This window comes from Pecten maximus, chromosome 9 (genome assembly GCF_902652985.1).
Source record: "Pecten maximus chromosome 9, xPecMax1.1, whole genome shotgun sequence".
NCBI lineage: Eukaryota > Metazoa > Mollusca > Bivalvia > Pectinida > Pectinidae > Pecten > Pecten maximus.
Genome location: NC_047023.1, coordinates 39,355,299 through 39,382,933, shown reverse-complemented (window position 1 = coordinate 39,382,933; position 27,635 = coordinate 39,355,299). Strand labels below are relative to the sequence as shown.

Below are 27,635 nucleotides of genomic sequence, written 5' to 3'. Positions count from 1 at the left end.
AATTATGTAATGTGGTATACAAATATTGACAACTGGATTATAAGTATCCCTGTCAGTCGATATGGAGATGAGAGGACGACAAACTGCTTCAAACCGGCAACCGTATCTCCTCTCAAAGCTGCCAATGGTTTCCTCAATGACACTAGCACCTGGAGCCGCATACATGCAACTCATAGGCTTAAGGTATCTGTATATGAAGTAAAAAGCGAATCAACGATGTTTTCTTCAATAATTTGAAATTTTATTTGAACATGCATGTGTTTGGCTAAAACTATCTCTACCTGGATGCCACATAGATAAAACAGATGGATTTTGAAATTTGTTTTGAAAAGTTTAAGTTGGAAAACCTAACTTATGTTTAAGCTAAGTGTGAAACTGGATAAAAGAATAATAGGACTACATTCGATTAGATTTCCTTCATGCACGAATGCTTCAAAATGCTCCCCCATTGTAGACGATTACCTGTGATTCCCACCTGTATTGTTCTCATATTATCACCGTTATCCGAGGAACCGAAATTAATATCGTTGCACAATAAAAAATGCCGCGATGATTCGAAGTGAAAGGGTTGGCTATACTGCTGTAAGGTGAACTTAATCATTCGTTATCGATCTGAAGGACCATGGTGACTACGACCTCTTGTCCGTGGCAGTCGTTGTACACGGACACAGCTATATAGTAATGGCGATGTAAACGATAGCCCGGAACTAGACCTACTCTCTTCCAGTGTGTGTTGGATATCAATATAACGCCTCCATCAAGCTTATTGTATGTGTGTGTTCCGGGTGTCACAACGATTTGTGTTTATTGAGGATCTAGCACGTACGATCATTTTACCTGTATAGGTAAGTGAAACGTTTGTCGTGACACTCTATCTATTTTGATGACATTTTACAAACTGCTTGATACATTGTACTTTGTAATGCTTCATTAGTACAAAAGTCTTCTTACGTTTAACTGTATGTGTTAGATATACCACTGACATGTTTTTATATTTTACATACACTTACTAATTGCTTAAATTTCATATAGTTCAGAAATATCCACGCGACGTTGTTTCAGATAAGAAAGAACATCTTACCGATCATACGTTGATAAACTGTTCTTTTGTGACTCGTCCTTCATGGAGCTGATTTATTATTAACGACATTTAAGTATCATTAGCTATTTTAATGGGAAAACCCTGTAACCCGAGACACAAGTTCCTGTTTTGAGTTTTCAATTTTTTATAGACACTGGGACGCATATTTCAGGGATTAAAGATTTTTATATTTTTATAAATCGTTGTAATTTGCCTTATTCTGTTCTTCCTTTAAAATGTTGGTGACGATGATAGTTATTCCCCGACTAATTTCCTTGCTTGCATAATAAAAGAGGTATGTCGAAGCCTTGTTAGCATAGCTATTATGCAACGTTACTATTTGTATGCATACTTATAAGGTCTATAATCAGTAAACCAACTAAACACGAGTTTGTTGATAAAAAAAGTTCAACAACGATAACATACTTTGTATTTATTTTGCAGAATAAAAAATATATCTGTAACCTTTTGTCAACGACCGTTAAGCTGATATATATCATATCAAATACAGTTAACATTCGATACACGGACATATTATCAGCATGCAGATGTTATTACCATGAGTGTAGCCCAAGTCTTGTGTAGTGGTGGGTCGGACTTTTAAAAGCATTTTCAGCTTGATCAATCATAAGCGAAAACAAATAAAATTGAAAAAAGTTCTCGTTTAAGGTGTTGTAATTTGTTGACTTTTAACAATAAAGAAAAAAAAATTGTAACATTTTAAATAAATTGAAATCTTTGATTTTGAGAATATATTCTATAAAAGAATATTGTGGTTTGTGTGTTTACCGTATCAAGCTTGGAACATAGCTATCGAATATCTACAGCCATGGTTGATACCGTAAACTTGAGTATATCACTCTTAAAAGTTTTAATTGGTATCATCTAAGCCAGAATTTACGCATTGCGATGCTTTTAGTTGTCATTCATACTCATTATGAATGTCAATAAAATTGTAATATCTATGAATTCGCTCTGTATGTTGAATCTGTCATTTACCACGTGAAACTGGATTCAAAATAAAAGAATTGTAGTTTCGTGTTTATAAACAACAATAAAAGGCCGTGTTAATTTGACAGAAGGATTTTCAAAATGATATTACAAAGTGTCCAGTATACAGTTATAGTATTAACCGGACCTTTACTTCGTAGATTTTAATAATGCCTTATCAAATATGTCTGAATTACATTTTGAAACCTGGGATTAGATATTGGGTGAAAGTAAGGAAGTACTTTTTTTTAATAATAAAAAAATTCCTAGTATTCACAAACACTTTGACCAATTGAACCATCAAATCGTATCCTCTGCAATATGTTACGCATTATCTCATATTGAGTAGACAAATTGCAATATGAAAAAAAACTATTTCTATCTGTGAAATTGACGCTAACAAGACATCCTCCCAAATAGATATTCCGATGTTCATACTCATGCTACTAGAGGCGGAGAGAATTTTCGCCCTCTTCTTTGTCATACTTCTTTGTTTCAGAATTCTTGCATTCCCTCTGTCTTGAACTGTTGGAACTCAATTCCGTCTGATGTTAAAACGAGTCCGTCATTGCGAAAACTCAAGAAACACTTGCATGGACCTCCACCAAAGTACCATTATATTTCTGCTCTGGAAGCAGACAAGGTCAGATTGTAGCTCCCTAAATAGCCACCTTTACTCGAAAGGCTTAGTTGATAGTCCTCTCTGCTCATGCGGATTTTCGAATGAAACAAATTTCCACTATCTTTTGCAATGCCCACTATCACTTTACGTTAATCTCCGCACGCCATGCTTCAATCCGATCAATCAGTATCACTTAACTGAAAGGTTGTTACTATTTGGAGATGAAACCCTCTCTTTCGAAGAAAATAAGGAATTGTTTACAAGTATTCAAAAGTTTATGATTAATACTAAACGCTTTTGACTGCATACATAATATGTTCGTTACTTTCATCACTTTGGATATTACTACATGTACCTCAGTTAACGAATCATTTGGTACCCTGTATTTTTTCTCTAAATGGAGATAATTATAATCATGAAAAATTTGATGTTGTTAATAATTAAGCTGGCAAGCTCACTGCACTTTCACCTGTCCCCTCTTTCCAGCACACCCTCTCCTCCTAGTAGATAATATTAAGGTTGATATATGGTCACTTCATTTTTATTTTATTTTTTTCCCCTCAGATTTCGTTTATTGCTGTCCTCTCAATAATGTAAATTCCAATTGAAGGAAGAGGACTAGTATTAGATTTGAAGCTTGTTTCCATATCCTGTTTCTATTTGTTGATACAAAAATGTTGTAATATGCTCTATCAAAAGAAACGAAATAAAGTTTACATTAAATTTACGCTTACGTTTTGAGGATTTAAAAAAAAACATATTTGACCTTTAAAAGCTCTTAGCATACCCAACTTTCTGATTCTACTGACCTTCGGTAAATGACAAGCTCACATTTCTAAAAAAAACAACAACATGTAAACAAGTTGTGAATGCCGTCGTCTTCTACTTCATACTACACCCGTGATATGAACACCGTTTAACATGATTTCCTATATAATGATGAAATAATGCTTGTGAAAGCCTAAGGAGCACCCATACAAGTTTTAAATACATGCAAGCTCAATTATCGATGTATTTCAAAGTCATATATTAAGGAATAATATAACACCTTTCACCAGTACGTTCGACGTCTCGAGGTCAACTATGCAAAGTTGTCACATATGATGTAGAATACAATAGTTGAGTATAAGCAGAATTTCACCTCTTAAAATCAAATTAGTGTTTTTTAAATATTTAATTCTGTACGCACGAAATAAGCATTCATTCACTATTGGGCGCACTCCGTAACTCATAATAAGTCTTAAAGTGAAACATAATGATTATTATAAAGGTTTTGATAATCCTGCTTGTTGGTCCGAATGAAATAGCGAGTGATCTTACTATGGTGGGTAGATAGATGTGTTTTTGTTTTGTCGGACACACTATAGGAACATCTGTAATTTATGTAAAATTATATACATAACTTACAATTGTTTTAACTACTGGCCAAGCTTTACGATTATTGATTAACTTCGGGAATGTTTTATTAGGAAATAAGTTTAAAAGAAAATGTCATTGACAAGGATTTGCTTTGCAGTTGTGCCTGCCTAAGTGACGAGCTTCCTCATGTTGATGAAAGTTCGCCAACTTTCTTGCATTGTTTATGTCTTTCGTATCACAAAAATGTCTATCATAACTCGTTGATGAATTTGAAAAAAAATGCTGTTATATAAATATGATTTAATGTAAGCATATGCTTTACTGACGAGTCCTCGGGGACGAAACAGCTATGTATGGTGGTCCTTGTCCCTACCATCACTGATAAGTCATAGAGGGACGAAATAGCTATAGAATCAAGTTTAATTTATGTTTCGCTCCAATTTTGTACTTCTTCATCGAATGCATTTTGTACAATCCCTAAACCTAGTTTTTATTTTAAAATGTCATCACATTAATGTGATACCACACATGTGGAATCGACTATGACTGACCATTGTCAGTCCGTCCGCTTCCCACATGTAATGACGCTGTTCATAATTAAACTTTTCATTATCGACACAATATGCTCTGATACTGATGATCTACAAGGACAATATTTTGTTGGTTTTATGAGATAATACACAGTGAAATAGACGGAAAGGTTAGTGAAATAAATCTATGTAAGCTGCTAGGAACTACAAGAACAGCGTATCGATTACTTTAGTAAGGCGACCTGCGCCATGTTAGAAGTGATGTTCCTGCACAGGTACCATTTATTTTTAACAGGGAGCCAATATGCTGAGCTTGGAGAGTACTTGCAGTGGAGACGAACGACGCACCTCCACTGAATGGCAGGGGCCTTGAGCTAATTACTAAACATCTCCAGATCATCAGTTCAAAACATTATCCCGAGTACAAGGTAATTGTATAGATGATCAATACATCAACTGAGTTCTCGTCTAGGATAGTTGATGGCTTGGATGCCTGCTGGATACTGTGTCGCCTCCTCTGATTAATGATGATGTCTTCATAATCATGAAGTCTGTGATGAAACATGTCGGTGTCATGTAGCTCTCAGAACTATGGTGAAAATGAGATCGGCAGAGTTCAGTTAACATCCTTCACAAACTGTCGCGGACTTGGACCAGAGAAACTGGACCCTGGGATAATACAAGAATGTGCCAAGGTAAGATATCTTTTGGTAAAACAATAATGCACAAGTAAGATCATTTGAATGGAGAATACGACAAAAGACGTAATAACCACCTCTCCGAACCTATTCATATTTTTATACAATAGGGCATAGTTAGGTCTAAATAAAGCACACAAATGCAAAATTCAGAAACCAAAACACCACGAAAAGGTCAAAGGTAGAAACAGAACGAAAAAAATAAAACACAAGACATTAAACTTAATAAAGTCGACTCTGAACACCGCATATAACAAATGATACTTTACCTATTTTCTATAAAAAAACAAAACCAATGATTTATAATAAAGACCGAGATACTACAATACCATACCTACTAAATCTAGGACCCTCAACAAGAGTTGATGATTGTTTCGTAATCTAGTAAAGGAACATTAGAGATGTTAATCCATACCTTATCAACTCTCTATCTACCTGGCATGTTGATTAGGATAGGAGGAGAATTAAAAAGCGACCTATGCCGTATACTTCTGTGTCATAGACTGTATTTGATCCTCAATTTGTATTGAACAGTTTTATAACTTGTCTGCACTTTGTACTCTCCTTAGTGGACATTAACACAAGATTGATTTGCGACCTTAGATGCAATACTATAGATAAGTTTTTCCTCAACCCTGTCTTTATGATTTTTAAACTTTAATTTTCTTATGTTGATGCCTTGATATATTTGTCATTTTCCTATTAATTTTCTTTTACTAAAGTCCTAATAGACAGCCCATCCTGACCTACCAGTCACCCACGCGCGCACTCCTGACCTACTAGTAAACTTATCTCGACCTACCAGTCACCAATCTCGACTACTAGTCATCAATACTGACCTACTAACTACCCATTCTGACCTACTCACCACCCATCCTGACCTACTTGTCACCCCCCTCGACGTACTTGTCACCCCCCTCGCCATACTCTTCACCTTTGTTGACCTACAATTCATCCATACTGGCCTAACAGTCAGCAATCCTGACCTACTATTTACCGATCTCGTCCCACTAGTCACCCATCCCGACCTACTAGTCATCTATCCTGACTTACAAGTCATCCTTACTGACCTAATCATCACCCATCCTAACATAATAGTCATATATCCTGACCTACCAGTTATCCACCTCGACAAACTAGTCAACCATTCTGACCTTCTAGTCACCCATTCCGACCTACTAATCACATCATCCCGACGTACTATGCACCTATCCTGACCTACTAGTCACCCATCTTGACCTACTAGTCACCCATACTGACCTACTAGTCACCCATCATGACCTACTAGTCACCCATACTGACCTTCTAGTCACCCACCTTGACCTACTAGTCACCCATACTGACCTACTAGTCACCCATACTGACCTACTAGTCACCCATCTTGACCTACTAGTCACCCATACTGACCTTCTAGTCACCCATCTTGACCTACTAGTCACCCATACTGACCTACTAGTCACCCATCTTGACCTACTAGTCACCCATACTGACCTACTAGTCACCCATACTGACCTACTAGTCACCCATACTGACCTACTAGTCACCTATCCTGACCTACTAGTCACCCATATTGACCTTCTAGTCACCCATACTGACCTACTCGTCACCCATACTGACCTACTAGTCACCCATCTTGACCAACTAGTCACCCATACTGACCTTCTAGTCACCCATCATGACCTTCTAGTCATACATCCTGACCTACTAGTCACCCATCATGACCTACTAGTCACCCATACTGACTTACTAGTCACCCATCATGACCTTCTATTCACCCATCCTGACCTACTAGTCACCATGGGGACGCTTTCCCCCAATATTTAACATAAAAAAATGCAGTAACTTAGGTGTTTTCTTTTTTGGTACGGATTATACTATGAATATAAGTGAATTGATTTCCCCATTATCATACCATATTATGATCCCCGTAGTATAATAATGCACCAAGATTGAATTTTATATGATTATGATTAATATAATGCAATTACATCCTAGGATTTTTCTTAGACATTACTCAACCAATGAAATTCTAATGATGCAGTATTACGACATTGGTTGAATACTTTATTATACATTACTACTACACTAGTTGAATACTTTATGATACAATACTACTACAATAAATGAATACTTTATGATACTGTACTACTACATTAGTTGAATACTTTATGATACAGAACTACTACATTAGTTGAATACTTTATGATACAGAACTACTACACTAGTTGAATACTTTATGATACAGTATTACGACTTTAGTTGGATACTTTATGATACTGTACTACTACATTAGTTGAATACTTTATGATACAGTATTACGACTTTAGGTGGATACTTTATGATACTGTACTACTACATTAGTTGAATACTTTATGATACAGTATTACGACTTTAGTTGGATACTTTATGATACTGTACTACTACATTAGTTGAATACTTTATGATACAGAACTACTACATTAGTTGAATACTTTGATACAGTATTACTACACTAGTTGAATACTTTATGATACAGAACTACTACACTAGTTGAATACTTTATGATACTGTACTACTACATTAGTTGAATACTTTATGATACAGAACTACTACACTAGTTGAATACTTTATGATACTGTACTACTACATTAGTTGGATACTTTATGATACAGAACTACTACATTAGTTGAATACTTTATGATACTGTACTACTACATTAGTTGGATACTTTATGATACAGAACTACTACACTAGTTGAATACTTTATGATACTGTACTACTACATTAGTTGAACACTTTATGATACAGAACTACTACACTAGTTGAATACTTTATGATACAGAACTACTACATTAGTTGAATACTTTATGATACAGAACTACTACATTAGTTGAATACTTTATGATACTGTACTACTACATTAGTTGGATGCTTTATGATACAGAACTACTGCATTGGTTTATAGCGTTCTAGGGTAAATGTAATCTGTGTAACAGATATATGTAAATAGAATGGCGCCCGAATATGTCATGCAGATTGCATTTATATTGACAATAAATGCAATCTAACAAGCGTTTTATTACTAAATAGAACGCTATATGAAGTTATGACTTATATAATATATAATATAATGCAGCAACCCATGGTATGACTTTTGTAGCATATTTTTTGTATACTAAGCACTCTTGCACTCTATCGTACGATGACCTTTGTAATATATTTCTGTACTAAGTACCCTTGCACTCTAGCTTATGGTCTATATACAGTTCAATAACGATTGCGTGTAAACAAGTATTACTTGAAATGACGTCAATCCAGATGAAACAATCTCAAAAACCATTAAAGTCGACCTATTTGAAAACGTTGCCAGAAAATGAAAGTTATTCATGATTGTTGTCTTAAAATCATATACAACTGAAAGTCATCAGAAACTTGAAAATAAAAGCACACTTCCCAGTGTGTGTTTAATTAACACGGCTTACGACTTACGGCTCCAAAGCTCACTTACTTCCGTTTCTAAAACACGAAATAAAATTGGAAAGTAAATTAATGAATTAGCTATCTACTGTACATATGTAGACTGATTCTCGATTTGTATTGCAATGTGCTTCCTTATTTGTCTTTTGCATAATCGTTTGAAAGAACGGCGTCTGTTTTCATTAAAAAATGTGGATTCATTTTGTATTAAATTAAAGAACAGCGAACATACTTCGGATTAGTGAAATAGACCGTTCCTTCCTGAATTAATTACGCAAGAACAATTACCTAGTACAAGTGAATGTTGATACTTCCGCATTTAGAATAAGAAGATACACATTGTAGCAAGAAATCAGAAAAAAATATATATATTCAAATTCTAAAGATTCTACATCTCCAACAAAGTGTAATTATCATTACAAAGAGTAATTGGTTGTTTTACACTATAACGCCCTCCAAATGGCAGTGCTTATCTTTGATAGAGGACAACTTAATTATTGTATTCCGAAGAAACGCTTTCGAATTCTGCCTAAATATTTTGTAATGTGCTTTCGGTGCTTTTGGCGATTGTTTTTAGAACACCTGTTATTTATTTATTTTTATTTGTCTATTTAATTCATTATTCCTATTTCTTTTTGTGTGTTAATTAGATTAATTTCTATACCATGAGTGCTAGTTTATTCGTTTTTGTCACAGTTTATACACTGTTGGCGGTGTACCATCTTAAACTTTTTAATCTATATTTCATCTGAATTCGTTCTGCCTAAAATCTAAGATTCTCAAAGGGAATAGAAATATACAAATACTATATCGATGCACGTGCATGTAGACGTGAACTGAATGTTTGTGTTCTGACCGGTATTATTGACTGATTAAAGCTTCAAACATCGATTATATCTTTTCAAACAACAGATTATAGGTAAAAGCAAACATATGGTGTTTAACATCGTGTTTAAATGTGGCAATGTTTAAATGAATAACTGCCAAACACTTGAATACAATATTGTCGTATTTCTAAGTACAGTTTGACACTTCACGTTGGTGAATCAGACATTGTGTGTGTATGTTAAATAGTAAGCCTCCAGGATTTGTATAGAGAATACAAGAAACATCGATAAAGGTTGGCAAAGGATAACTGAGCCATTACGTTTCCCGATCAGACAGATTATTTGTTCTTGTATACAAATCTCTGTTGACCCCAAGAATATAAAAATATCATATCGTAAAGTAGAAAGAAAACATGATGTACCGATGTCAAGATAAAATTGTGAAGTTGAAAGGAGACATTGTGTTCTAGTGTCGAGATAAAATTGTAAAGTTGATAGAAGACATGGTGTTCTAGTGTCGAGATAAAATTGTAAAGTTGATAGAAGATATGGTGTTCTAGTGTCGAGATAAAATTGTAAAGTTGATAGAAGACATGGTGTTCTAGTGTCGAGATAAAATTGTAAAATTGAAAGAAGACTTGGTGTTCTAGTGTCGAGATGAAATTGTAAAATTGAAAGAAGACATTGTGTTCTAGTGTAGAGATAAAATTGTAAAATTGAAAGAAGACTTGGTGTTCTAGTGTCGAGATAAAATTGTGAAGTTGAAAGGAGACTTAGTGTTCTAGTGTCGAGATAATATTGTAAAATTGAAAGAAGACATTGTGTTCTAGTGTCGAGATAAAATTGTAAAATTGAAAGAAGACATTGTGTTCTAGTGTCGAGATAAAATTGTAAAGTTGATAGAAGACTTGGTGTTCTAGTGTCGAGATGAAATTGTAAAATCGAAAGAAGACATTGTGTTCTAGTGTCGAGATAAAATTGTAAAACTGAAAGAAGACTTGGTGTTCTAGTGTCGAGATAAAATTGTAAAATTGAAAGAAGACATTGTGTTCTAGTGTAGAGGTAAAATTGTAAAATTGAAAGAAGACTTGGTGTTCTAGTGTCGAGATGAAATTGTAAAATTGAAAGAAGACTTGGTGTTCTAGTGTCGAGATAAAATTGTAAAATTGAAAGAAGACTTGGTGTTCTAGTGTCGAGATAAAATTGTAAAATTGAAAGAAGACATGGTGTTCTAGTGTCGAGATAAAATTGTAAAGTTGATAGAAGACATGGTGTTCTAGTGTCGAGATAAAATTGTAAAGCTGATAGAAGACATGGTGTTCTAGAGTCGAGATAAAATTGTAATTTAAGGAAAATTAGTGTAGGAGAGTGTCAATATAAAATCGTAAATTGAAAGGGAAAATACTAACAGTTTATTGTACAATGTATATTTTCCTTGTTGCTCGAATGGTTAGGTTTGGTTTGGTTTACATTGTTTAACGTCCTATCAACAGCTATGGTCATTTAAGGACGATCTCCCATGTGTGCGAGGTGCATGCTTGTGGTTAGTGGTGAGTGTTTGGGTGCTTTGAGAGGCTGTGGTATATTCGTGTTTTTCTTCTTGTGATAGAGCGGCACTGATGCCAACTTTATAGTGCTACCTCACTGAAGCAACTGTCAAAGACACCCATCAGTACACCCATATATTACACTGACAATGGGCGAACTAGTCGTCCCACTCCCAAAGCGCTGATCGCTAAGCAGGAGAAGCGACTGCCATTTTTAAAGACTCTGGTATGTTTCGGCCAGGGAACAAAGCCTTCCTCACATGGGCGAACGCTCAACTAAACGCCAAAGGTTGAGGCTGTATAGCACTCATATTCATTTAAAGGGACCATTTTTATCTATAGGAAGTGCTTAATTTTCGATAGGGTCACGTTGTGTATTACAACCTTAATTTCGTTAAACTAAAAAATATTAATATATAACATCCTATTTTCGGACTTACTGAAGCCGGATTAGTTTTGTTTCGTTGCGAATTTTGTTTCTTTACAATCCCTTGTTTTTACATTTGGTACTGTCAATACGTACCTTTCCTGACACATTGCTTTCTGCTTCCAAATAATACATTATCTTTACCTTTATGCCTCCACGATTCCTCCAGAATAGGCACGGCAATTTCTCGGTTTTACTTATGTGTGTCTACACTATGGTAGTATACGCTGAAGCATTTTCTTCAGTTCGCCCGACCAGTCTACTTATTTCGACAAGCGTAAAGTCTTGGAAATCGATATGGAATGTGGTTACCTAATGTTTCAATAATGTTGCAAACATTGTCCGGTAGACACCACTTCCTCGATAATAGCACAACCCCTTTGATATAATCCTGTTGGATGAATTGATGTGTATCACGGTGTTATTCGCGGTTCACTATTGATGACATTTTAATCATAGTCTTACATCAAAAACCTTCATTTGATATACTTACCACGTCAACTTGTTTACAACGTTTACTGTGAATCTTATTAACTCTCACAATATATGGGGCTTTTTATATCAAAAGAGTCCAAACATCAACAATTAATTTGAGAATTTGAACCTAACAAACCCTAAGGTATATTAATCATGATCTTGTTTTTCATTTTGTGTACGTAAATCAGAATAAAATCGACACGCTGATTAAATTAGAGGTATTGATTTTAAGAAAAAAGACTCTATACTAATCATATTACGGAAAGGAATTGCTTTTATTATCATTGCAAAACATCAAGATAATTATACAAATTAGTTGGCAAGGAAAACCTTTTTTTATGAGATACTTGATCGACATATGATGTTGAGTAAACTCGTATCAATATCACATCAGAACATGCACATTAAGCCATTCAGACAATGTGTTTACATATTCTTACATATAAGTTACTGTACTATACTCTACTGTTAGAAACGTCATGTTAAAAGTCACGAGCTCAATTAAAAAGTGCTTTTTTTAAATGCCTGACATATATAGCGATATTTTCTTGTATCTTTAAAATGTTTTGACCTGAAGCTAATTTTCACTACTTTAATCTTACTTTATAGACGTTTAATGGCAACAGCTCACTTACCGCGATCAAACGATAGTTGAGGAAGAATATATCGATTGGTGTAATGTCATATGAAGGTCATGTAATAATACACGTTCATTCTAGGCAGGTCAACAATATGGCTTATAATCAATTGCGTGTTACTGTCGTTATTGTAGTGTCACAGGGGCGAATGTTTAGGTGTGTGTCTGGTTAACAACATGTGTTACTGGCGTTATGTAGTGTCACAGGGGCGAATGTTTAGGTGTGTGTCTGGTTAACAACATGTGTTACTGGCGTTATGTAGTGTCACAGGGGCGAATGTTTAGGTGTGTGTCTGGTAAAAAACATATGTTACTGGCGTTATTATATTGTCATAGGGGCGAATGGTCAGGTGTGTGTCTGGTAAACCATATATGTTACTGGCGTTATGTTGTGTCATAGGGGCAAATGGTCAGGTGTCTGTCTGGTTAACAACATGTGTCTTTGATTGTCAATATGAAGTTAATGACTTTGCTTAGGTTAATACAAAATATTGACAACCTTAATATCACCTTTTAAAGGTCAGTAAGCCCTTGCATTAACATAAGCAAAGTCAGTAACCGTTTGTATTTACCTACTTGATTTAAGCAAATATTAACTCATTCATTCATTCATTCATTCATTCATTCATTCATTCATTCAATCTATCAATCAATCATCTATTCATTCATGTCGATATGGATGCAGCGTATCGCGCGCGAACATTAGTCCATACAATCTCTCCAAAACATCAGGATCCCACATCGAGTGAAATTGCCCATAATACCAGACAAAAATAACTTGAACCAATCCTTTATCAGACATAACTTTGACAGCGGAATATCAAAATTCAGACAAAATATTTATACACATTATCGAATTACTTTGTGCATTTTATCAACGTTAGTTATGAATAATTCATGTTTTTCAATCCCACAATTTTGATTACAGATTGTTTCAGAACTCAACCAGGAGACAGCAGTTTACTGCACGCTAGTAGTTTATATTGGAGGCACACAAGACTCCGAGGATCTCCGAGAGGAACTCAAGCGTATCCGGTTGCGTGGATTGGAGTTGGGACAACTCAACAAGCTCAAACTTGTCCCGTTATTAAACAAGTAGGTCTAAAGAAAACACAATTTGTGTTTGACATAACTTAACATTCATCAAAAGGATTGTCTTAATACAATACATGTAACCGTCGTGACTATGCAGTAGTATGGGTAATTTTGTATCGGTGGATTTCACCTAAGGGTGAGCGTATCAAGGGGGATAGTTTTATATTTATTTAAGACCATATACACTGTATTCTGTATATATTGTCCACCTTGTGCAAGGTGTTGCATTTCACGTTGTCCTAAAATAGCCCTAGTCGATGTTGTATATGAGAATTAGTTGTAAGCAGCAGTAACAACCAAACTAATCAAAGCGGCGATAGGAACTATGCGGTTTAAAGCTGTTTGCACAAGTTGTGTCGGAAATTCCAGTTCAAACACAAAAATATGTGTAAACCTGGTTATTTTACTAGATACATTTAGTTATGATATTGTTCAAATATATCGCACAAATTTCCATTATCTACATCAAGATGACAATATTACCAAGTCATTAATCTAAAGATTTACACATGGCGGCCGATGGCAATTAGATACCTCGATCACTGAAGAACGTACGACGACGTACGGTCAGTGCTATTTCAGGGAATGAGGGAACGATTAATTAGATTTTAATTATTCTTGATGACATGTCCTAACAAGTAATATACAAACTAAGGTAGCATCAAACGGTCGTCACCGTGTTCTAACGTGCGATTATAAGATCGAAACAACTAATTCTGGAGGGATCTTTTCCAAGATTCAATCCCACAGATGTAGGTATTCGGGAGATGAGGGTTGATGAAGACCACGAGAAGGTTTATGGTCGATATCGTGAGCTCATTTGGAAATATTCTGTTTATGATTTCAAGCGTGTTCCATGGTTGTTGATATGCTTGGTGGTTCTATTGTCACCATCCTAGTTCGCATTTTGAGAATGTGGCTTAACACGGATTGACTAGACTTGTATGGCGGTAGTCGTAGATGAAGCAGATTGCGTTTGCTATAGTTGAGCACATGACCTTATTCTCCTTTTACTTTTTTCAGACTATTTAGATATACTTCCTTGTTAATATTTTACCATCGGTTTGTCTATGTTGAGTTTGAATTATGGTTTTATTATTATGTCGGTATTATTTGTTGTTTTTGTTCAGGAGCTCTATTTTCGCAAACAAAGTTATCACAACAGACCAACCGGATGTACGTTTCTAATCATAATTCAAAGATTTTCCTCGTGATCTTGCTTGGAGGTGGTTCAAAATGATTGATGATATCCACAAATTATTTTTTTTTAAACCTTTCCCATAAAGATCGCCACTTCAGCATAACAACAAACAATACAGTATTTTTTAATTTTACTCTAAACCCATTGTTTCTAAACTTACAAGAATAGGCCGCAATCTTTGAGTGTTGGATGACCTAAATATATTTGTTTTTCTCGTCCACACGGCTTTGTCCTTGCTTGACACGTTTTAATCCTTAAATGAATCAGAATTTTAAATAAAATCCACAATGAAAGCAAAAAAACTGATTTTTTATGTAGAAATCACAACATCACTTAATGATTTACATGATGGGTTTTGGGTTGTGCCTGGAGATAAGCCATCCTTGATCATCTTCTAAAAGAACTATTTCTAGTTTGCCAAATGAGAAAATGAGCTAGACTTACTCAATAACCAGGAAAACCTCGCCTATCTTTTCCCCAAAAGACGAAATACTAGCTAATGATGCTTCGGTACTGCATTATTTCAAATTACCGTTATTGATGCGATCTCGTCGTTTATATTAGATTGGTATACTTCCTTAAAACCCTTATGAACAATGTTGTATTGCTGGCTCAGTCCGTTGCCTAATTAAGTCTATGCCCAAACCTATCACTACCATTCTTAGTACTATTAGGGTAAGGTCGTGTTTTGAGACTGCATATTCTATAAGTGAAATGGAATGTAGATTTCGGGGAACTACAGTGTACAGCTTTGTACTGAAAAACTTTGAAATGTCTCTTCTACAATTTTTTTTTCTTTTTCCACTTTTTACACAATGATCATCCATCTATAACTTCAGCTTGCTTTCTTAGTCTTATTCTAATGGAGTTACAAGGATATCGCTACGAACTAAACTGCGTATTTCATTTAACACCTGACGAAACCAAAGATGAAAATATGCAAAAAAAAACATTTCTTAAATAACATATGCAATGAAATGTACTTACATAGAAAATAAAAAGTAAAGCATATAGAGGAAATAAAAGGGAGAACTATTTACTTTCTGGTAAAAACATCTTCCATGATGGTTTTAACAAAATATCCTGGTTAAAGCCTCCATTATGTCCCTCAACGTTATATCTTCGATAGATTGTTGCTGTTGACATAAACACAAGTTGGTACGAAATGTTAACGATAATTATTAGTCTTCAGTAATGGAAACTTTGCCGACGGGTAGTACAGATAAGGTAAATTCAAAGCATGATATCCGATTTTTACCTGTGTTGATTTTGTTCGTTCATCACAGGAGAATGGATCAGTGTATTGATAACTCATTTTCAGGAAATATTTTTATTTCTTGCAAACATATGAACAGAATGTAAAAATCAATCTATAAATCACTAAGAAACTCGGTAATGACGGACACCATCTTTCATATTGCCTGTTGTGACATTACTATCTCAGGTAAAAAGATGAGAAGATCCTCGCCTGGCAAGAATTTGGATTAAATCTTAAACCTTGAAGCACATTTTCTAATCACCTGATTCTCTTTTGGAATATATAATAAGGCTATGGTCCCAAAAGTACATTACGTACATAGTATACGTAACTTTAATTGTCATTTACATTTCAGCTTTCAGTGCAAGACGTCGTTTGTTTTGTTTTTTAATCTTTGAAAGCCAACCTGGATAATGTTTCCCGATAGGCTGTCCGAAAGGAAGTTAATTTAGATGTCAAGGAAATGCGCTTCATTGTGTTGGTTAATGGTAATTGAAATAGTCAGCGATCTAATTATATAATTTGCTCTCGGTGCTCTCGACACGTTCTCAAGTATGTATGCGTCTTAGTGCTGATTTTAAAATATTGTAGTTGATTGGTAACGACAGGTAGAAGAAGAAAAATCATTGATTAAGTTTAACTATGGTATTTGCCCCTGGTGTACTCTCTTACGTAGGTAGAGTGTTAATGAGATTATTTTTTCTTTAAAAATAAGAATTGCTTCATTTATTCCAAGTCCGATATAAAAAAAAATCTTAGAGATCAAGTTTTGAGGATAAAGTGTTTATCTCCCTGAGGCAGAGAACAAGGCAGACAGTCTATGTTTGATTGGTTTTTTTCTTGATAATTGCAACTGAAACAAAGTATCCTATATAAGATTTTCTTGATGCATAATGGTCTACTTTCGTCCATGCTGATTTCTCAATAGATCAACATTTTTTTTCATTATGCTACATGCACACATTCCTGGGTACAAACGAACTTAATCAGCATGCAAACAGCTGCTTGAATCCAATTTTGAATTGATTTTGTTTTCTAACGGGATAATGTTACATAATTTGAAAATTATCTACCAGGGACCTTGTAATACATTCACCGCCGGCTTAAATATTTGGTTTCAAATCTAGAGTTCTTACTATGCTTCATTTGAATGAAACCATAATGTTCAGATTTGTTTCGCGGTTCCACACGATTTTGTTGTTTTTTTTTTTTTTTTTTTCAATGAAGTAAGGAAGCCGAAAATAATTTTCTTTTTGTCATTGTTATAGTTTGTAAATATCCCGGGACCAATATTTCATGATTGTCCCGTCGACCTAGTTTGCGCGTATTAAATTTCATGTAAGCACGTCTTTTAAACACTTTGCAGTAAACACCTACATACATTTTTGAGTATTATAGATATTCGCTGAGTGTTTATTTTCGCGCTACTTTCAATGACCGCGAATATATAGAGGACTAAAATTCCCATTGAATTTCATCAACTATACAGTAATATCTTTCAAAAAGCTTTAATATAGTCTCCTGAAAATAACAAAGTCCATAGAGGTTTCCACTAAAAGGAATGCAAAAAAGGGCAAATATACTATAGTAACCCCTGTTCTATTTATCTATTAATCATATTGAATGTGTATTATAAAGTGAACAGCCATCATGATGAGGTCAATAGTCTTCAACATTACGACATGACGCCATAATTGCCGCGTTACAATTCATGATATCTGTAGGTGATTTGTATAAGTGCAATACGATAATTTGGTAGGATTATAAGCTGGCTATACAACTATGATTACTACACCTCACTTTTGTTAGAATTCTTTTCACTGGACGAAAACGTATCACCTGACATTTTATAAATCGAATATCCCCCGACAAATGCCGTCGCCGGGGTATAACCCGTCGAATAACCATGTAACCATGGCAGCAGAGTATTTTACCCCGGTGTATAACCCCTCCGCCCGATGAATAACCCTTCGTCATCGAACGCGCCTGCATCGGAAGTCGGGCAGTGGAACTCTTTTGCGTTTGTTGTCGTCTGGTTCCAAAAACACAAACAACAACACAGGCTTTTGAAATGGCAGTGTCATCACGATTTGGCCTATCAACAGAAGTAGAAATAACAGCGATATTGGACAGCAAGGATGCTTTAAACACCAAAAAGGCCACAAAATATGCTCGTTTTCGGTATAATAAAACTATTATGACCCTCTGTGTCGGGATATATCCAGAATTATATCCCTGGGAAGAGTTATTTTCCCTCGGGCTACGCCCTCGGGAAAATAACCCTTCCCAGGGACATAATTCTGGATATATCCCTCCACAGAGGGCCATAATTGTATAATATAAAGTATATCCATTTATTACATTTTCAAGTATAAGAAATTGATCTTCATAAATAAAAACCTCAATCATCACTGCTTTTATCATCACCTGTTTGCATTTTACCAATCAAATTGATGTTTTCTATTCCACGCATTGAAATCCGCCTCTTCTTCGGTACAGATGACCAAACTGAAGCAAAGCTAGTAGAAGTGCCTATTTTGCTGCATTTGTGCAACATACATTGCAGTTTTTGATTGATATTCAGTTCTTAAAAAAATCTAAACATTACTTACCAGGTGATAACACTGTAACAAAATATCGATATTATGTCATACTCGTGAAATAAATGTTGTATTCAACGATAAACCTTTCGATATCCTCTATGTAACAAATAATTCTCGCTTCCTCTCATCCTTCATATTAAGGTAATCGCCATATATCAATATGACGCTTGTCATTCACTGTCCTACGGTATCAAAGAGTTGTTGGAAAGACTGACCAGAATGTTTTATCTGTAGGGTTTATTTGGAGATCGTAAGTATTTTATTTAGAGAAATATTTGATTCTGCTAATCATCGCAAAGTTGTTCTTATAAGGTCCCCTGGTAGAAACGGCGACCACTTTAATACGATTGTTACAAAAGACAGGGACATCTGAAGAGCATATTAAAGTTATTAACTCAGGACTAGGGCATGCCAAACAAAGGTTGATGTTGCATCATGCAGTGTTGTTCTTGAATCTTTAGCGATGCTACGGGTCAAAATTTGGGAATATGCAAACTAAGCGTATGGGTCCTAAATTGTATACCGTAGCTCATTATTGAAACAACTTTATAACGTTGGATAATACTTATACTCATAGTATACTTACTATATGAAAAACTACTATTCTGCTCCAATATTTTATCTTGCCTACTCCAGGCATAGAATAGATTTCAATGTCCTTCACTTTTGAGATTAGTTGTGGATGTATGAAGACTTGAAATTACTCAAGAATCAGAAATCGCCATCAATGTTTTATAATGTGAGATGTAAACTTTCTAAATCTCACTTATTTAGGTGCTTCAATAAAGAAGGTCTGATTTATTCCGCAAGGTTTGCAGACATTGTTATCTAATTGGATAAGGTGTTATATGAATACGGGAAATCTTTTTAATAATTTCAACAAAGTTTGAATTATCCGTTGTCTTTTTCTAACCGTAACACTTTAACAAGTAAGTTAAGTTTTAATTCCCTGTCATAATACCATTTCTATACAATTTCAATAAGTTGGATTCCTTTCATAATCAACAAGATCAGATGGGTTTGTATCTTGTACAATTCTTTTTATTCCACAAATCTACATGTGTGCCTATACAATTGTGATAATACACGATACACATCTTATACGTATATTATCTTATCAATAGTACGATTAATTAGGAATCTCGAATCGGATTCCGATACCATGTCCCCTGCGATTTATAAACCTAGAAGAATATAAATGTATATTTAGTTGTTACCACTTCTCAATGCTTATGAGATCGCGTTCAAAATCTTATGACGATAATACTTAGACAATTTTATAGAATCAGTAGGTCGCACGCAGTTTGGCGTGGTTCGCGTACATTTATTACACACTGTCCCTGATTTCAATACAATAAGGGGAAACCTGTTCTCTAAATAGACATAAGGTTGAACACGTACTGTATGCATAAACATGTATGAGAGCATGAGGGTTAATTTTGCGCCCCATCCCCTTTGCAAAGTGTATTTTATGAAATATACATTGTTTTACATTGTAACAAGTTGTACATTCCGATGATGTCGCATTGTTTACATGTTCCCCGTTGTGTCTGTACTGTCTAACGTAAAGGATGCATATTGCGTTTCATGATAACAAGGAGACGGTGGTTTTGCCAAAGTATTGAAACCTATCAGCCTCTGCGAATACTCAAATATATTCTTCTCGATTAAGTATGTCTGCGGAAATTGTGTTAAAATAATAAATTAAATCAAAGACGATCCGTTATATTCGTTTGTACTTGAGTTGGCCTAATCCATATGTTTATCACACATACTATTGTCGCTGTGCAATATGGATCCATCTGGATTAAACTCTCACAGTCGACCATAATGTAATATTTTCTTTGTAAAATTGTAAAACAATTTTGAGAAACGTTTCGGCGTTATATCTTACGAATACTTGAAATCATTGTAATTCATGTCTTATTGAATTTAAAAAGAAAATAACGAAAGCTGTTTTGGTACCTTTTTCGAGGAAAACCCAATTGAAACTGTTTCATGGAACTTATTGTGCTTAGTTCACTTAGTTTTTTGTGAAATATTCCCGATATCATGTAGAGGCTGTTTCACGAAACAAGCAAACGATGCTACATCATCCTATACAATGTTTAGTGTACAAATTAAAAGCATGGGCAGTAAATATAAGGATGACATATTTTCTTTCTGGTGGTCCATTCCAAATATCGAAGCCATACTGAACTGTATTCTTTGATGAAGTCTTTCCGGAAGTCCATTCCTAATATCGAAACAATACCTTACTCTTCTGAACTGTATTAAAAACCACCAGAAAGACGCTTTAATCCTTAAATAAATCTTTGTCTTTGAGCGAAGACATCGAGTGCCTGTTTGTATTTATAGCGATCTAACATCCATATGTATACAAGCATCATTTTTCGTTCTAACGAGTACGTGTATAGTCAGGTAAACCCATATATAACTCCTTACCATTATTATACCGACATGTTCTATATGGTAGAGTCACTGTTCGTAAGTTGGTTTTCATATGTTTTATTTGGTCGTGCAAGAAAACGTTTTAACATTTATTTACGTTAAAGGAATACAACAACGGTTTCCCAATTTCGTATAAATCAAACTTATCTTTTTTTTTCTGAGTGACGATCTGGTACATGCTTTTGTGAATTTATATCAGAAACAGTTGAAGATTATGAAACACCGACATATTTTGTGATCTGTACATTATATCAGGAATTATGATTCACTAATTAAATGACAAAATAATGCATTGAAAACAACCCTTTTCTATTTTCGGAAATACTTATCATACTGGTTGTACAACTACCGAAAAGCAAAACCTTAATTATTGGGGAAATATACCGAAAGATAAAAAAAAAAAAAAAGCGTTTACTCCTGTTATGCACTATTTTAATCAACTTTCATATCATCAATATATAGGTGTTAATTCAAAACTAAGAGTTTCCTTTAACTTGTCTTTGAAAAAAGGAAACAAATTATAAAGACTGAATAACTGTCGATAAACCGTTATAGATTAACAAAGTTCATAGTTCTTTATTGTTTACAGCACAACTCTCAGCACAGATGACACTCAAGAACTGGAACGTCTGTACAGAATGTTCTCTGCCTGTCTAGACTTGCTGGAGATCCAACTGATAAAAACTTTAGCATTGATACAGGCGTTTCCCTTACACAATGGTATGTATAGGATGGAACTTTAATCATATTGTATTTTAGAAGCTTTTGGTATTTAATGTCTGGTTTCTGGACAATTATCAAATTTAATTCACTTCTTCTATTTGACTATTGAAACTCCCAATCCAGAAACGTTTTACCTTGTTTGAGTTCCCTCCATCGACTACAAGGTATAAACACTTTATGACCTTAGCATCACTGACGAGTCCTAGAAGGACGAGACACCTGCAAATTTTTTTTTTTTTTTTTTCCTTCTTTTTTTATTCATGGATTTACTGTAACTCTTAATTTGTATTGAAATGTTCTGATTCGTATGTCTTTGGTATTATCCATTTTCACCCGACAGATCTTCGTTATGTGTAAAAGAATTCGGTACAACTACAGGAGGGCTTGCACACGTCTTTGATTTTTTTCACATTCATTCTTTCATTTAGGACCGCAAGTATTAATAAACACGGGAATTACAGAACCCTTCTTACTATGCAAGCACACAAAAATTACCGTTGAGAATCTCGACAATTCCAACTGCAGTAAGACTGTTTTGGAACAAGAGGAGATCCGTGGGTTAGAGAGGTAACGCGTGACATTTAACTGCTTTTAAAGGACCGCCAACACATTAAAGGGTCAATGGTTATGGGTAAACTGGCTTAAATAATATGATTTATATTCTTGTTGAAATTTTGCGACAAGACATTTCAGGGCATATTCTATAATGCATGTAGATATGAAGCATTGTATAAAATCGATATGCAAAGACAATAACAACTATGTTTTCATAATCTCTAGAATCAATTTATTATTTTCATAAATCCATGTATAATGTGTGTTACGATGGTAACAGGTTAAATTATGTATAAAGTGTTTTTACCATGTGACAATGCAACACATTTATTAATTCCCTGAACCGGACGAGTCAATTATATGTAACATTTGTATCAATAACATGTCCATGCATTGTAGAGATGTGGCCGCTTTGCACGAACTCATATATAACATAAACCAGTCAGCAGATATCAATCCGTGGGCAGACTTTGAGCCACCGCCTAATAAAACAACAGGTAGGTTACAGAATATCAGGTAGGCCAGCGTGGTGCCTTGTTAACGTATCTTATTCTACAAGGCGATATTTAGAAAACATGCTATATAATTATGTGTGTCTGGAAACTAGAACAGTATATGATTTGTCGGAAAATACGGACGTGATACGATAGCTGAAAATGAAGGCAGTGTGATTTGCTTAAAGAACACGAGATAATGCATCTCTAAAGAACGTGACTAAATTCCACGTAAACATCGTTATATCCTATTCTTTCCTATCTTGTTGCTAAAACTATATTTAACATCCTCTGGATCACTGACGAGGTCTAGAGGGACGAATTAGCTGTGTAATGCAGGTTAATTCTTTTCCGTCCTGCTGTATCTAGTTAGAGGTGGTAATATCTTGCGTGTCTTTTGTTCAAACCTTATATGCCTGTATCTAGTGTGGAGGCCCGCACATCATGTATCTCTACAACAACAATACATTACATTATATGTATTCGTCTATTACTGTTATTTACAGCCAAAACGTTAAACACTTCTTCCAGTATTACTGATTCTGCCGACACCACTGGGGTAAGTGACGACCTCAATAGTTATTCTTATTAGTGTAATCAAAGTATGTTTACATGTAAAACCGTTATCCATCTGGATAGGTGAAGCACTTATCGATTCACAGTCAATCTCTGTCAAATTAATCATGTCCAAGGGCAATGACATGAGGATACAATGATTTCATAAGCTAATATCATGCTTTGTTAGCTTCATTTTTTCGTAAAGGTATGGTAGTGTTTTATTTTAAGCCAAACAAGAAATATCTTAAATATCGCTACATTCACGTATTCATCAAAATATATGTATTTTCATATTCATCTTAATTGTGGATTAATGTTTTAGAGAAAAGATTCCCTCCCTCTGTTTGATTTCTTGATGTTTAGCCGTAAAACATAGCTATAGCATATACACTTAGGCTGGAATGCTAACCTTTTACGGGATCGCGATAGGCATAGAACAGTTTGTTGTATATTTGAGTTCGAATTTTGCACAGTGATAGCAAGTGTTTAATCTCTGAGCTGACTTACTTTATACTGCACAGGAAGTTGTCAGTAAAATCATTATATGTCGGTGCAATTGTGTTTTGTAAATGCATGTTCCCTAGATATGTCAGCATTTTTATCGACGGTTTGTGTATCAACGTTTCTTTATCGGGCCGTTCCAGTTGTTAATACTAATTTGCTGCACTCGTAATGGAACGCATCCTACCACTTGGATCCAAGACGACAGAACTATAAGGCTTTTTCGTTTTGCAAATATATTTTTGTTTAAAACGTGACGAGGAATCTTCATATTCTTTTGGGATGTTATTACAAAAATTTGTATATATATAAATAAAAGAGCGAACTATTTAGATATAGATTTTCAGTAATTGTGGTTTAGCAGAAAAAAACACTCATGTTTATGTTTGGACATCATGTATCTTGTATATATTGCTTCCATCAAGTGAGATTCATTTTCGCTCTATCATAAAGAATAGTTTCTATTCTGCACCAATTATGGTATGGACTCAATAAAGCCTGTACAACGCTTCTAAATACTAGCTTTCGAGAAACCCTAAAGTGTAACACAAGGAACAAGCTTCTTTTCCCATTTTGATACTCTACATTTTCCAATTTCTCTTTTACAGACGACCAATGCAGTGCGTACCCAGCGCTGTGTGTGTGTTGTAGTGCTTACGTTCTCGGCAGTAGCCATCTCCGCTGTCGTGATAGGCGTCGTTCTTGGAGTTATCTGACCGATGGCGAACGGGGGGAAAACAAGGACAGCTATCGACCGAACTAAAAACAACAGGATCGCTACAATGAATGATAAGATATTATGCAAAGCAACTGTCATTGTATGAAGAATGATATAGGATAACATTTCCCAATGAACTACTAAACGTCGGTGATAGGACACAAAGAACTGATTTTTAAAGAGGTGGAAAGGATGGGGGTTCTATTGGAATCTGATACTGTAAAATGTATCTTGAATAAATCAGCAAGGCTTATTTGTAAATTTGCTAAGCATCAAACAGGGAATATAAAAGAATATTTCAAAATTTACATGTAACTATATATAACGCGTCGGTCATCATTATCGTCAGAACTACATTTTAATGGCTCCAAGCAGTAATCCTGGTCGTACTACGATTTAAAATCTAAGGTTGGAGGATTCCGGTGTCCTGGTCACACAGACTTCACTGTTGTTGAACGTTGGCCGACGCTCTGTATCTGTTCACATTTAAGACCAGCCAACTGGTCAAACAAACAGATAACATTGCGCAGCATTAACTATATCACACAACTATTATATATGGAAACGACAGCCAACTTTTGCATCAAAAATCATTGATTTAGAACGTTTTGATTTTGTAGAATTTGCGAGTGTTCCTTGATAGTGACAGTAAGATGATATTTGATATTAATATTATGCAAAATATAATGGCTTTAATGTAACAGATGCATACAATGGGGTGTCTTGAAAAGCATGATTGGCATGTATTACTAGTGCTTCGATAAATCCGGAGAAAAGACAGTATTATACATTCAGCACACTGTGATGTGACGCATTGTTTATTATACACCGTAAAATGATTTTCGGACACATTGGAGAGTATTAGTTATGATGAATGCTTATAAGAACATACGTAAGATATAGTGCAGGTGATTCCTCCTGGAAAATCACTTGCCGGTGACACGGTTTATATGGCGATATTGTATAAAACTTTCGGGTCGAAATAAATCATCATTATTACCATTATATTTGTGTGAATGAAAAGTCTGGAAGTAAATGTTATTTGATTGATAGACCCATGTGATTCGGTAACTTTCTGAATATTGATCGGATTAGATACTAAGTAATCATACAATATTGAATTTCCTGCCGACATTCCAATCAACCTGGTGTGTATACAGTGTTCATCACTTTATTACAAATGACCATTCTAAACAGACATTTTATATTGTGTCAAGGTATAAAGGGGGGAATCACGTCTCACTTGTTACAGCTTATGATTAAAACCAACAGGTTCATACACTCATTTCTTCTGAGAAACAAAATGGATGAATGCGAGCATGTTTTATTGCCATTTTATAAATTTTCTGTTTATGCAATTTAACTGAAGATTTTAAAACGTTTTTTTTTGTCACGACTTACATTCGATATTTTAACAATGAAATGTTTGTGACAATAATGAAATATTTGTGACAATAATGCATTACGAAGGTATCAAGAGATAAAGGTGCTTTATCAAACTGAGTAAACCAAATATGATAATATAACTAAAATAGCCATGGAGTGTAGTTATCGAATTCGGTCGCGCAGTTAAATCTTGACTTGGATTAGTTGGCGAACTTTTATCTTATTGGGTGTAATTAGGTCCCCACGCATATGAGGAACAGTGGTTATGAGACACTATGGCTTAGTCAATGTCACATGGGTGTCCATTTAGATCTCAAATATGGCATATTGCAAGACCTGTGAGCCAAAATCCGTATTTTTTTTTACGTTAAAAAGTAAACATTAGCAATTCCTTCCGCGACTGAACAATTGTGTGCCAGATCATATGCATAATGATACGAGCGATCCTGAAGCAGAACCTATTTTTGTTACGTGCAAATGTATTTAATAAGCCATATTTTACAATTATAATTTTCAAACTGACGAAGTATTGAATACAAATACAACATGATATCGATTCGTACAGGTACATTTTATAATTATTTCTTTCTATCCATCTTTACAGTATCCAAATGTTACTTTCATTGTCATTCCCACATCTATCGGAATCTTCACTCAGACAAGCAAGACCACTCTGATATGTTAGGACCAACATAATGAAATGTTGCTGCCAATATAGAATAGGTCTCGCTGTTGACTGAACCAATGTCACTTGATTGATGACATATCTAAACGGCTTCTGCTGAGCCTTATTCGATGAATAGCCATTTTCAAATTTTTATTATTAACTATTACATTGACCATCGCGACAAAATCAGAGACAAAATCACGGACTAGTTATCCGATTGTTGACGGCAATATACAGACTTTTGCTTTCAGATAGTCAGGTAAAATATGTCTTTATTGATTTTACACTGATGGCAGTGTTCAGAATGCTCATATAAAATCTTTGTGTCTATGCTTTAAAACCGTTAACCAAGTGCTACCACACCAGAAGAGGCCATATCAATAGTACAGCTCAAAATACCTAAAATAGATAGAATTATATCTAGATAGGTCAAAATATCTGGTTTCAGATTAATATCAATACAGATGTTTATATACACTGACAGCTCACATTTCACGAAGAGTAATATACAGTGAAGATTATTCGAGCAATTGTGTTTGTTTTATTATTGTCATTATTGTTCGTGTATCGACACATCATAATCACAAGTAATTGGTTCCAGACATGAGTCACTAATACCTCTTCACAGCCATACAACTAATTCCTGTCCTCCTCTCCGTCTGTGTACACTTTATATCATATTTTATCATTTTGTACGAGATTACTCAAATAAAATTGTTTGTTGGATTGTTTTGCGGTGTTTGTTCCCGTACTTAAATTTGACCAAGCTTGCAA

At 34.8% G+C, this 27,635-nt stretch overlaps 1 protein-coding gene across 3 annotated transcripts; it reads left to right on the top strand.

Moving 5' to 3' along the window:
* The first annotated feature begins 70 nt into the window (after nucleotides 1–70).
* Nucleotides 71–27,592, top strand: LOC117335134 (regulator of G-protein signaling 9-binding protein-like). 3 transcript variants are annotated; one of them, XM_033895069.1, is made up of 9 exons: nucleotides 71–845; nucleotides 2,571–2,714; nucleotides 4,878–5,277; nucleotides 13,580–13,746; nucleotides 21,849–21,979; nucleotides 22,411–22,549; nucleotides 22,937–23,034; nucleotides 23,538–23,590; nucleotides 24,699–27,592. In XM_033895069.1, the coding sequence occupies exons 3-9, from the start codon at nucleotides 5,146–5,148 to the stop codon at nucleotides 24,804–24,806; spliced, it is 828 nt and encodes a 275-aa protein (XP_033750960.1). In that variant the 5' UTR covers nucleotides 71–845; nucleotides 2,571–2,714; nucleotides 4,878–5,145; the 3' UTR covers nucleotides 24,807–27,592. The 3 variants fall into 3 exon arrangements, with proteins under 3 accessions (XP_033750960.1, XP_033750961.1, XP_033750959.1); XM_033895070.1 differs by lacking the exon at nucleotides 2,571–2,714; XM_033895068.1 differs by having other exon boundaries at nucleotides 71–2,714.
* The last annotated feature ends 43 nt before the right edge of the window (nucleotides 27,593–27,635 follow it).

Bases quoted from the DNA above. Each gene is read 5' to 3' on its own strand.
- LOC117335134 (XM_033895070.1), top strand. From the start codon at position 5,146: ATGTCGGTGTCATGTAGCTCTCAGAACTATGGTGAAAATGAGATCGGC. The intron at 13,747-21,848 runs GTAGGTCTAAAG...TATTGTTTACAG, and splicing joins CTTGTCCCGTTATTAAACAA to CACAACTCTCAGCACAGATG. The intron at 23,035-23,537 runs GTAGGTTACAGA...TGTTATTTACAG, and splicing joins ACCGCCTAATAAAACAACAG to CCAAAACGTTAAACACTTCT.